Below are 13460 nucleotides of genomic sequence, written 5' to 3'. Positions count from 1 at the left end.
GGCCTTTATTATGTTGAGATATGATCCCTCTATTCCTGCATTGCTGAGCATTTTTATCAGACATGGATGCTGGATTTTGTCGAATGCTTTTTCAGCAACTATTGATATAATCATGTGGTTTTTATTCTTCATTTTGTTTATGTGGTGTATCACATTTATTGATTAGTGAATATCGTATCAGCCTTGCATCCCTGGAATGAATCCCACTTGGTCATGGTGAATAATTTTTTTGATGTATTGCTGGATCCGATTTGCTAGTATTTTGTTCAGAATTTTGGCGTCTATGTACATCAGGGATATTGGCCTGTAGTTTTCTTTCTTTGTGGTGGCTTTTTCTGGTTTTGAAATTAGAATTATGCTGGCCTCATAAAATGAGTTTGGAAGTCTTCCTTCTTCTTGAATTTTTTGAAATAGTTTGAGGAGAATGGGTGTTAGTTCTTTTTTGAATGGTCGGTAAAACTCCCCCATGAAGCCATCCAGGCCTGGGCTTTTGTTTGCTGGGAGAGTCTTGATTACCTCTTTAATTTCCTTAGTTGTTATTGGTTTGTTCAAGTTTTCTATCTCTTTCTGGTCCAGTTTTGGGAGACTATGTGGTTTTAGAAATTTATCCATTTCGCTTAGATTGTCGAATTTGTTGCCATATACTTGTTCATAGTAGTTGTTAACGATCTTTTGTATTTCTGTGGTATCAGTGTTACTTCTCCTCTTTCATTTCTACTTTTGTGTATTTGGGTTCTCTCTCTTTGTTTTTTGGTGAGTCTAGATAAGTGTCCATCAATCTTGTTTATCTTTTTGAAAAACCAGCTCTCTGTTTCATTGATACTTTAAATTGTTATTTATTTATTTATTTATTTTGGCCTCAGTGTCATTTATTTCTGCTCTGATCTTTCCTATTTCCTTCCTTCTACTTGCTCTGGGGTTTTCTTTTGGTTTGTTTTCTAGTTTTTTAGGTGTAAGGTTAAATAGTCTACCAGAAATTTTTCATGTTTCTTGAGGTAGGCCTGTAGTGCTATAAACTTCCTTCTCAGAACTACTTTCGCTGCATCCCATAGATTTTTGTGTTGTTGTGTGCTCATTTTCATTGGTTTCCAGGAAGTTTTTAATTTCTTCCTTGATATCCTCGATAACCCATTCATTGTTTCATAACGTGCTATTTAGCCTCATGTGTTCAAATGTCTTTGCAATTGATTTCTAATTTCATGCCATTGTGATCTGAGAAGATGCTTGATATCATTTGAATCTTCTTGAACTTGTAGAGAATTATTTTGTGTCCTATCATGTGGTCTATTTGAGAATGTCCCATGTGCACTTGAGAAGAATGTGAATTCTGCAGTTTTGGGGTGTAATTCTCTGTAGATATCTATTAACTCCATTTGATCTTGCGCTTTATTTAGAGTCTGTGTTTCCTTGCTAATTTTTTGTCTAGAGGATCTATCCAGTGGTGTCAGCAAGGTGTTGATGTCCCCTGCTATGATTGTAATGCTGTCGATTTCTTCTTTGAAATCCTCCAGGAGATTTTTAATATATGTTGGTGCTCCTATATTGGGTGCATATATGTTTAACAAGGTTGTATCTTCCTGTTGGATAGATCCTTTCAATATTATGTAGTGGCCTTCTTTGTCTCTAGTTATGGCCTTCATTTTGAAATCTATTTTACCAGATATGAGTATTGCTACCCCAGCTTTTTTTCCCTTTTCTTTTGCTTGGCAGATTTTTTTCCATCCTTTCACTTTCAACCTATGTGAGTCTTTTGTTTTGAGGTGGGTCTCTTGTAAACAACATATAGATGAGTCATGCTTTCTTATCCAATCAGCTACTCTGTGTCTTTTTATTGGAGCATTCGGTCCATTTACATTTAAGGTGATTATTGATATGTACTTATTTATTGCCATTTTTGTTTAGTTTGATTATATTTTTTTTCCTATTTCTTCTACTAATTGCAGCAGTCCTTTTAACATTTCTTGCAGTGCTGATTTGGTGCTAATATAGTCCCTTAGCCTTTTTTTGTCTGGGAAGCTCTTTATTTGACCTTCTATTTTGAATGACAGTCTTGCTGGATAGAGTAGTCTTGGATTCAGATCCTTATTTTTCATGACCTTGATTACTTCATGCCACTCCCTTCTGGCCTGTTGTGTGTCTGTTGAGAAGTCAGCTGAGAGCCTTATGGCAGTTCCTTTGTAGGTAACTTGTTGCTTATTTCTTGCTGCTTTTAGTATTCTCTCTTTGTCTTTAATTTTTGGCATTTTGATTACTATATGTCTTGGTGTGGGCCTGTTTGGGTTCTTCTTCCTTGGGGCTCTTTGTGCTTCTTGAACTTGAATGCCTTCTTCCTTCTCCAAATTAGGGAAGTTTTCTGTCACTATTACTTTGAATATATTCTCTAATCCTTGCTCATTTTCTTTTTCTTCAGGGACTCCTATGATACGAATATTATTACGTTTCCAGTTGTCCCACAGTTCTCTTAAGCTGTCTTCCTGTTTTTTAATCGTTTTTTCCTTTTGGTTTTCTGATTGGTTGATTTTTTCTACCCTATCTTCTAATTCACTGATCCAGTCGTCAGCTTCCTCTACTCTCCTGTGTAGACCTTCCAATGTGTTCTTTATTTCTGATATGTCATTCTTGATTTCTCCTTGGTGGTTTTTAATTTCCAAATGGTTGATTTTCAACATTTCTATGTCCTTATCCATGCTGTTGAGCTTCCTCAAGATCATGGCTCTGAATTCTAGCTCTGTTAACTTGCTTAACTGTTCCACATTTACCTCATCTTTGGTAGAGGTCTCCTGTTCTTTTATTTGGCCTTTTTTGTTTGTTTGTTTCACCATTTTTGGCTATCACAGTGGGCTTTGGAGCCTGTCAAATTTTCCTTGTGGGTGTTGGTGTTCTGTTGTTTGTGGCTCCCTCTCCTTGGCTTGGATGAGCCAGGGAGGACTCACGTTAAACACCACTGTCAAGTCTTACTTTCCTGGTTAGAGTAGCTAGCCCAGGAATGGTACAGTTATCCTCTAACTTTTGGCCTGGAGGCTATTAGTGGCAGTTTCTTGAAGCACTTTGGGTTCTCAGTTGAATGAAAAACTCCCTCAGGTGCTCAGTGTAAGGGGATTTCTTGAGAGTGGGGCAGATGTTGGTTGTTAATGAGCGTCCATTTGCATTTCAATGGCCCACCTGGATGGGGTTGAATCTCCAAGGGAGGGGCCGCCACCTCTCCCCAGAGCTCTGGGAAGGAGTAAGATGGCCACTGTCCTGTGTGGCTGCAACTCAGCAAAAGCTCTGAGCCCCACTCCAAACCCCAAGTGTCTCCACACAGTTCTAGTCCAGTCTGCCCTTCTTCTGCCAGAGTTCAAGGTGAGTGACTATAGCTATTTTAGAGCTCTGTCCCGGCTCTAAGCTGTGGAACCTCTTTGGGAGTTTAACCCTAGGGCACTGCTCACAGCTAAGGTGGCTGCTATCTCTGGGCTCCCAGCCCCCAGCTTGCGCCTCCGCAATCCTACCAGGATTGAGTCAGTGTCCCTGGTTATGTGATCTTTGCAAGCTGCTTTCTGTTTCTTTTTCCCGTCGAATTGTCTTTATTTTAGTTGTAATTCTAGTTTGGTCCTGGGAGACGGTCTGTGTGGCTTCCATTCACTTTGCCGCCATTTTGGAATCTCAGTGTGAGTATTTTAAAAGAGAATTAGTGTGCCCTGGCCGGTTTGGCTCAGCGGTTGGAGCGTCGGCCTGCGGTACAGGGAGACCCGGGTTCGGTTCCTGCTAAGGGCACGTACCTCGGTTGCGGTTTGTCCCCGGCCCTGGTTGGTCGTGCGGGTGGCAGCCACTCGATGTGTCCCTTCACATTGATGTTTCTCTCTCTCTCTCTCTCCCTCTCTCTCCCTCCTTCTCTATCTGCACAAAAATGAAAATAAAATAAAATAAAATAAAACATAACATGTTTAAATCCAAACTCTTTAAAAAAAAAAAAAAGAGAGAGAATTAGTGTTACATTGAGCCTTTAGGAAAAAAAAAAATTAGCTATGTTTATTAGAGAGCTCCTAAGTCAGGTATCTTGGCTGTCCTCTGAAATAAGATGGATGTGTTGAGAAGTGGTGGTACTGAATGTGAGGGTCTGATCATTTGGGAGCGCTTCTGAAAGTCAAGGTCATAGCAAATTTCGGGAATTAAAAAGTGAGGTGTTGATTAGTTGGAGGCAGCTGCTGGTCTCCTAATCTGTTAGTAAGGGAAGTAGCAACAGAGACAGGAGTGACCTGGTGTCAGAGGGGTGGAAATGGCAAAATAGGAAGCACTAGTGCAAATTATGTGGGCTGGACATAATGATTATTGCCTAATGTTTTTCAAATGCAAGTCTGGGCAGGATGGCCTCTGTATTCCTTCTCAATTATTTTTTAAAATGACAGTATCATAGCCCCAAGCAGGAGCCTGAGTTGCAGCCATCTCAGTTCATTGCCTTTAACTTCTAATTTGCCACTCTGAAGCTGTCTTGCTCACTACCTTCTTAGTAATACAAAGTCCCTAAAATGTGTGCTTCTCAGAGGACCCTGGATAATGGGCAACCACTGCAGAGTCACATGAAAGTCTCTCCAAAACAGCAGAACTTCCCAAGTTTGAACCTAAAAAGAAGCCTGACTTTTTCATCGCTTTGCCAACCTGACTGCTTCATCAGAATTGTCATGTTCTTTAAACTCCCCTTTCTGCTCTGTTTGCCTTGGTCCAGGGCTGTGTCCCTCTGGGTTGAGCACCTCCCATTTCCAAATAATTTGAGAGGCCTCCTGAAATTGAGCAAAATGATCTGTTTTTCAAAAACAATCATGACCCTGGCCAGTTTGGCTTAGCGGTTAGAACATCAGCCTGTGGTCCAGAGAGACCGGGCTTCAGTTTCCGCTAAGGGCACATATCTTGGTTGCAGTTTGTCCCTGGCCCTGGTTGGGTCATGCTGGTGGCAACCACTGGATGTGTCCCTTTCACATCGATGTTTTTCTCTCTCTCTTCCTCTCTCTCCCTCCCACTCTATCTGAACAAAAAATGAAAAAGTGTCCTCGGGTAAGGATAAAAAATAAAAAATATAATAAAAACAATCATGAGCCCTGGCCGGCTTGACTCAGTGGTTAGAGCATCAGCCTGCAGTCCAGAGAGACCCGGGTTCAGTTCCCGCTAAAGGCACATACCTCAGTTGCAGATTGTCCCTGACCCTGGTTGGTTGTGCGGGTGGCAACCACTCGATGTGTCCCTTTCACGTCGATGTTTCTCTCTCTCTCTTCCTCTCTCTCCCTCCCACTGTATCTGAACAAAAAATGGAAGAATGTCCTTGGGTGAGGATAAAAAAACAACAAAAACAATCATGAGGTTCTGGTCAAGAGGTTGCAGAGGTACATGTGGTACTTTAAACTCTCAGAGAAACATCAGAATTACAACTAAATTATAGAACAACCATCATTCAGAACGACCTGAAATCTAGCTGAACAGAAGTCTTATAACTAAGAATATTCAGAAGAAGCCACATTGAGACTGATAGGAGGGGCAGAGATGCAGAATGGGCTGGTTCTATACCCACATGTGACAATTGGGAAGAATATCTCAGCCGAGGAGGTTCCCCCAAGGAGTAAGTGGTCCTAGCCCCACTCAGAACCCCCAGCCAGGGTTCCAGTGCTAAGAAGAGAAGTCTCCATAACTTCTGGCTGTGAAAATAAGTGAAGATTGTGGCTGAATGAGATAAAGGATTCTGGAGTCCCAGGCATTCCTCTTAAAGGGCCTGTGCACAGACTTACTCTGACTCGCTCCCTCTGAGCTCCAGTGCTGGTGCAGCAACTCGAAAGGAACCAGGGACATGTAGGGAGAAACTGAATTGTCTGGCTTCAGGAGGAGGGCTCGAGGGGGTGCTTTCTCCTAGACAGAGGTGCTGGCAGAGGCCATTGTTCCTTTGCTAAGTCCTCCCCCCAAAGCTGGCAGGTGGGTGCCATATCCAAGTCTCCATCAACCTGGCTGACACTGTTCATCCTTCCCTAGTGATTCTCTGAGACCATGTCCTAACTATTGGATCCACTCAAACTATTTCCAGTGACTTTTTCACACAAAAGGCCTGTCTTGGCTCATGCTTCAGACTTTTCTAAAGTCCCTCAAGCAAGCAGCATGTGGCCTGTGGGTGCCCCATACCTCTCACTGTGTGGCCCTAGGCCCGGCACTAGCAGCAGCCAACCTTGGTTCAGAGTTGGCCTCACCTGAGTACCTCCAAGCCCAGCACAAGTAGTAGATAGTTCTGTAGCTCATGTTGGGTGGCCCCAGTTAGGGAATAGGTGGCACTAACTTTGTCCAGCACATCCCAGGAAGCCCCAGAGGCAGTGTACCCAGTGGACAGCTTCAGACCATGATGAAGCACCATCCAACCACTCCAGCAGCAACACACTCAAGGGGCAGACTCAACAGACACCAAATATCCACTAAAGTGAGTCCTGCTTCATGGAATCTGCCTCTGCACAGCAGATTCTCTACTGTAGTCATAGCCAGTCCTCAAAAATCATCAACCTGGAGTCAATTGCTCCCATTGAGGTGCTGACAGAAATCAAAGCTCAACTACGATAGGACAGTGCACAGAGCTCACAGGGGGCACACCTGCACCCAACTGGGGTGACAGGAGGCTGAACCACTGGACACCTACTACATGAAGCTACTCTAGCAAGTTTGGGAGATGTAGCAGCTTTATCTAATAGAGACAAACACAGGGAATTCATCAAAATAAGGTGACAAAGAAACAGGTCCCATAGTTCAAGTAACTTAGTGAGAACTTCAACAGCATAAACAAAGACATGGAAACCATAAAAAAAGAACCAATCAGAAATAAGGAATACACTAACTGAAGTGAAGAATAAATTATGAGGAATCCACTAGATGAAGCAGAGAAATTGAAAGCCTATTTGAAAAAATGTGACAGAAATCTTCCCTAAATTGCTTAAAGAAACAGACATACAAGTCCAGGAAGTGCTCAGAGTCTCAAGATGAACCCAAAGAGGCCCACACCAAGACACATCATAATTAAAATGCCAAAGGTTAAAGACAAAGAGAGAATCTTAAAAGCAGCAAGCAAAAAGCAGTTAGTTATTTGCAAGGGAGCTCCAATAAGACTGTCAGCTGATTTTTCAACAGAAATGTTGCAGGCCAGAAGAGATAAGCACAAAATATTCAAAGTGATAAAAAGCAAGGGCCTGCAACCAAGATTACTTTACCCAACAGAGCTATCATTTAAATTGAAGGACAAAGAAAGAGCTTCCCAGACAAGAAAAAAACTAAAGGAGTTCATTACCACCAAACCTGTATTACAAGAAATTTTAAAGCGTCTTCTTTAAGAAGAAGAAGAAAGTCCTGGCCAGGTGGCTCAGTTAGTTGGAGCATCGTCTCATACACCAAAATGTTGCGGGTTCAATTCCCAGTCAGGGCACATACCTAGGTTGTAGGTTCAATCCCCCATTGGGGCACATGTGAGAGGCAACTGATCTCTCTCTCTCTCTCTGAAAGTCAATTTAAAAAAACACAAACATATCCTCAGGTGAGGATTAAAAAAAGAAGAAGTAGAAAGGATCAAGCCTGGTTGTGTAGCTCAGTTGGTTGGATATCATCCTGTGCTCTGAAAGATAGCTGGTTCGATTCCCAGTCAGGGCACATGCCCAGGTTATGGGCTCAGTCCTCATATAGGGGGGCATGCAGGAGGCAGTTGATCAATGTTTGGCTCTCACATTGATGTTTCTCTCTCTCTCTCTCTCTCTCTCTCTTTCTCTCTCTCTCTCCCCCGCCCCATCCCTCCCTTCCACTCTCTCTAAAAATCAATGGAAAAAATATCCTCAGGTGAGGATTAAAAAAAACAAACTTTGGATTGTTATTGTATTTGGAGGAATCCAGCTAATATATAAACACAATTGTGAAAAGGAAATTTTGATTACAGGTAACTTTCCCCCCAGATTTAAAATTTATGGAGCTTCTCTCTTAGGTAAAGTTTAGCCCATTACATGAGTTTACATTTGATGAGCAGAATTTAAAGTGTGTGTTGATGTTTTTCCTTTATTTCAGCAAGCTCCAGAAGACAAAGAGGAATAGCAGATGGCTCCAAGGAGTGACTGGTGAATGGTTTGAAGAAATTCAAAGAAAAAAGTTTTGCAATGAAACAGATGTTAGCCAAATGTTAAAACAACCCCTTACATATAGGCTAAGGAAGGGGATGGCGGAAAATGGTGAGAAAAAATTTACATCTAATTGTTTCTCTCATGGCACTGTATTGTAGATAGTGGCTCAGTGGCTCTCCAATGATCTAATCTATGTTTAGGACTATTGTGAGATAACATGGTACAGAAGTTTCATAATGCACACAATTAAAAGAGTGAACTGAAAATGTACTATAATGTCTGGTGTTTATGTGTTTAGAATCAGGCAATATAGTATAGTGGTTAAGAACATAGACATTAATATTTTTTTAAGTCCTGAATTCAAATCTCCACTCTGTCTCTGCATATATTCTCTGGTCTATCAGAATCCATGTGACTTTATTCAAGTTACTTATTCTCTATAAACCTCAATTTTCTCATCTTTAAATGGGTATGGTAATTCCTATCTCATAGGGTAGTTGTGAGAATTAAATAAAATAATACGTATGAAGTACTGAGCTGAAACACAGCAAGCACTTAAGTAAGTGTGTTGATGATGCAGAAGGAGGGGGAGACAAAGAAGGAGTGAGAAGGAGAGGGGGAAGGTAGTAGAAGAGCTGCCACCCCTCTGGTGCTTTGGTAACTTAAACCCTGTGAGTCCAATAAATGCTTTCTGTGGACAATCTAACTGTGTGTCTACCAACATGATGCATACCTTCACCAGTCTCTTAGGGTTTTTTTTTTATCTGAAAATGAGGATAATAAAACCTTTCACAGGACCATAATGAGAATAACAAAGTGCTTTAGAAATTATGAAATAATACAACTATATAAAGTATCTACTGATAGCTAAATTGACTGTTTTTGCTTATATGTGACTAACATTAGTAACATCAAGAAACATGTAACAATATTTCTAAACTTACATATTGACAATATTTTGCAACTCCCATAATAAACAAATCTATCTAAAAAGACCCACAGTTTAGATATTTAATTAACCCATAATTACTATGGTGACTTTCCCCTTACCTTGAGTTTCTCTAATATTTATAAACTCAGCAAGTCAAAAAGTATTACAGTATTATGGACTTTGTATGTGTTGATGTTGTCTCAGGATTTTAAATACTCATATATAAAACTATATAATAACTATATATTCTACATATTTATATTACATGCATACATATATATATAAATCATATATATAGCAAATATATATACATAGATTTTTGACAGGAATAAGAATCACTCTAAATGACTTAATTTCATTTCCCTTTACTCTCTTTGATATGAAAGTACATTATATCTATCACTACGTTCTAAAATACTAAAATAAGAATTTCTGAAGGACAAGGTGGTTAAGAACAACATGAGAACTGAATGGGGTCCCTGACACCTCCCCACGGGTTTTAGCTAGCCATGGGGAAGACAGTGAGTAGAATTCACACGGCTGGTGTAGGGGAGGGTTCCACAGGACTGTGGTCCACAGTGCATATGAAAACACCCCCTAGTCTTCATGAGACTCTTCACTGCAGAACCACCAGAGGCACAGGACTCCCTTGGTTCCTGAGGTCTTCATGTGGGGACGCCTGCTACGCCTCTAGATTCCATAGAGAGAGGAGGGAAGTGAGAAGGAAGTCTTAGTTCTCTGAGATTTATTTACCTGGAGATATTTTAATGATACTGAATTGTTACAATTTTCTTTTAGATCCTATGGAATTACGAACATCAAGATTTAAAAATATACCTACTCAAAGAAACCCAACATCCAGTCCTTCCCGACTGGGCTTCAGACCATCCTTTGCTTCCCTGTTCTCATTCAGAAAATCCAGGAAGGAGACTTCAAAGCTTCAGTCTCTGGGACAGAAAGGGTGAGTCAAATTCAAGTCCTGTGACAGCTCATTAGTTACCTGATCCCAGAGGCCAGCAGCTTGTTTGTGTTCAGAATGTTTAATGTTTGTTCTTAGAATTTAAATTTAGATACTAACAAAGGAAACAGGACTTAGCTTGCAGAGGGACGAAGTCCTTATGAAACCACAAAACTTGGCTCACCTGAAATCCCACTTCTAACCAACTTCACAGGTCCCAGGTAATAATTACTGATCATTTTCCCACTGCTCCAAATGCCTGGTCTATGCCGTGGTTGGACAGATATATTTAAATCAAAACTACTTCTTCCTTGGGGAGTATGTGTGTCTGTGGTAACAGGGAAAGATAGGGTACTAAATGAGCATAAATGAGGTAGCCCAAGAGACTAGAGAAAATCAGAACCATTGTGATATCATTGCCCCGAATTTAAACTTAAGGTAAAGGAGGGGAAGCTTTTGGAGCAGCGAAGGCATAGTTCCCAATGGTCCCTAGTTTAAAATTTATAAATCAGTTCAACTTGACTCATACTGCTGGATTCTTTTCTGAAAAACAAGCAAGGCTTTGCTTCCATTCAATTGAGCTGACTGCTAAATATTTTCAGCATGCCTTCCTGGTTGAAAAGCTTCCCACCCTCTTAAGGTGTTGGCTTGGCATGTGGTCTGTTCCGTGTATGCCGTCAAACCTTTAAGAGTGTATTGCAGTGCTTCAATAAAAGATGCTAGAGGTCACTCTTGCTGAAAAACAATAGGCAGTGCGCAGCTGGTGGGGCGTGTGATGAAGCTCCTGGACACAGGGGAGAGTTCTGCCCTCCCCTCTGAGGTGGATGGTAGGGTTTTTGCTTCAAGCTTTCAACCAGAGGCTCTTTTGTCTTTGATGAAATAATAAAGAGCAGAACAAAATGTAGGTTTACTTGACTGTCTCTACCAGAGTCACTTACAAGCAAATACTCTTCAAAGAGGTGAGTTGCTTTCTTTTTTAATAAACATGTTTGAAATATTAGTAACTCTCTCCTTTGGGAAATTAAAATTGAGGAGTATTTTCTGGTGGCTGAAATTTCCTTTGTAGCTGGGACTTGTGATGTAATCTGTGTTTTAGGTGATTTTCTTTAAGGCAGAGTTTTATATTGCTGAACAATCTAACATTAATGAACTAGGAAAAGTTGAAAAGCCTGTTACCTCTATGGACAATTTATTTCCAAGCTCATATTACAAGTTCCTGCAAAAGTGGATCAAAGCAGGTAGAAGATCTATATTTTCATTCTGGGTGGCATTCTTAGACACCAAACTGAAAGTAAAATTGAAACTCCTGCAGAATTCTGTTTAACTAGCGTCCTTTTCATATATCAAAATGACTTATAGCTCTCTTTTAACCAGAAGAACTGAAACATATAACACGGCATGCAGAAATTAAACACATTTCATCATTTTAAGTGTATGTATGTGCTTAGCAGTTTTCAGAATTTGTTATTTTTAAATATATTTTACTTTCAAAACATAATTGGGAGTAAATATTTACTAGTTATGCTAGTGCAAATATCATGAAGGCACTTTTTGCTCCTAAGATGTTTCAGAAGATAAAATGTAAAAATATGTTCTCTTTATTTTTAAATATCAACTTGACCTAAATATTTGGATATAAATCCTGAATATGTACGGTTAAGGAAGTGTTATACTATGGTAGGAAAATCAATTCCAAGGAGCTCTTTACTCAAGTAGAGCTGAACTTTCTTTGGCAGTTCCGATCTTTTGAAATACAAAATCAACCTTCAAAATACCAACTCTGATTCAGGAGCTCCTCCTTGCCTCAGAGTACTCTGGGAGGAGCTGACGAAGAGCCCCAGGGGAAGTGCAGTCATTCTCGGCCAGGTTTCTACTTGCTGAAGTCATCAAGGTTTGACTTTGTCACACTTGTTGCTCTGGAGAACAAGTCAGCAAAGCAGTTTATAGGATCTTTTGCAAATCACAGAAAGAAAACCAACCTCGCCCTGGCCGGTTTGGCTCAGCGGTTAGAGCGTCGGCCTGCGGTCCGGAGAGACCCGGGTTCAGTTCCCGCTAAGGGCATGTACCTTGGTTGCAGTTTGTCCCCGGCCCTGGTTGGGTCGTGTGGGTGGCAACCACTCGATGTGTCGCTTTCACGTCGATGTTTCTCTCTCTCTTTCTCCCTCTCCCTCTATCTGAACAAAATATCGAAAAATGTCCTCGGGTGAGGATAAAAAAAAAAAAAAAAAGAAAACCAACCTCTCTAGACAAAACATAGCCTTCTTTTCAGCCCTAAAAGAGTTGAGTATCAGAGAAATTTCTTTTCTCCTTTTAAGCTATAGCTTAACCAAGAAGTGACACTGAACAATGGGTAACTTCCCCGGGGAAAAAAATAGACTTTCTCATTTCACAAGATATACTTGTTCATTTTAGAAAGGCCCAGCCAATAAAAGTATATGGTATGTTGCAGCTTTGATTTCTTATTATCAGTGGATAAAAAATTATGGGAACATAATGACCTCATGAATTAATAAGAATACAGAAAAATCTGCCATTTCTGCTTCAAATAGGACTAGTTTCTCCTCCCAAATTTATGCACTTCCTTTATTATCCCATGATTATTTTAATACTATAGATAAATGGTTGTACTGACCCCCAACCCCAGGGGAAAAAAAAGTATTTTTTCATTCATGTTTTTATTTATTGCTAGCCAATAAATTTGAGAAAAGTATACATGTTTTACATGTATGTTTTTCCCAACATTTTTTTGTAAGTTTTTTCCTCATGTCTTGCTCTGGGGAATCTAGTGCTCCTGACATATGGTGCTCTTCTCCCACCACAAAACTTTAGTAACTCCATTGCCTCGCAAATTCCTGCTACATAGGTCAGCAAGTAACCAACAGTCCATGTCACGAGCTTACAAATGCAGCCTTCCTGGCTGCCAAGTAGCATCTACAGTTGTTTTGTATTCCAGACCCCAGGTGGTTGCAGTGATGCTCTCCCCACCATGACTAGGTGGTGTACGTGCTATGTCATGTTCCAACATACTCCACAATAAAGTCTCTCCCTCAAGAGGGCCACATCTTCATGTCCACCTACATTCTCAAAGCTGTGCAGCCGTGTGCCACCAGGTCATTATGGCTATTTTAGGGATATGAATCTTTGCCCCTACCCTTTCCTCTATTGTCATCCCAAGGACTATGCAAAGTGCAAATGCAAGAGAATTAGTTCATAGGCTCATGAGCAATACATACAATTACGTTTAAGATTGCTTTTTTCCTTTGAGGACCATCACAGTGCTTAGCATATAGTAAGTGATTAGAGAGTGATAACTGCTATCCTGGAATGAGTGCATGCATGCTTACTACCCTGTTCCTTTAGGATTTTTTTCCCCTTTGAGATGCAAAGAGCTTTGGTGGATCCAGCTAGCTGCTCCTCAGACATGCACACATTTGCCTGACCCATAGAGTACTCACAGCTTAGGCAGTTCAGCTGC

At 40.6% G+C, this 13460-nt stretch overlaps 1 protein-coding gene across 1 annotated transcript in view; it reads left to right on the top strand.

Annotated features, from left to right (window-relative positions):
- The first annotated feature begins 8071 nt into the window (after positions 1-8071).
- EXPH5 (exophilin 5) overlaps positions 8072-13460 on the top strand; it is a 45569-nt gene continuing 40180 nt past the window's right edge. Inside the window, exons 1-2 of the mRNA XM_036258954.1 lie at positions 8072-8204; positions 9826-9988. Of these exons, the coding sequence (XP_036114847.1) occupies positions 8153-8204; positions 9826-9988 (215 nt within the window). The 5' untranslated portion in view covers positions 8072-8152. The remainder of the gene's footprint in view (positions 8205-9825; positions 9989-13460) is intronic.

This window comes from Molossus molossus, unplaced genomic scaffold, assembly GCF_014108415.1.
Source record: "Molossus molossus isolate mMolMol1 unplaced genomic scaffold, mMolMol1.p scaffold_m16_p_13, whole genome shotgun sequence".
Lineage (NCBI taxonomy): Eukaryota > Metazoa > Chordata > Mammalia > Chiroptera > Molossidae > Molossus > Molossus molossus.
The sequence above is the reverse complement of the archived record's forward strand: the minus strand, read 5'-3'. Positions and strand labels throughout refer to the sequence as shown.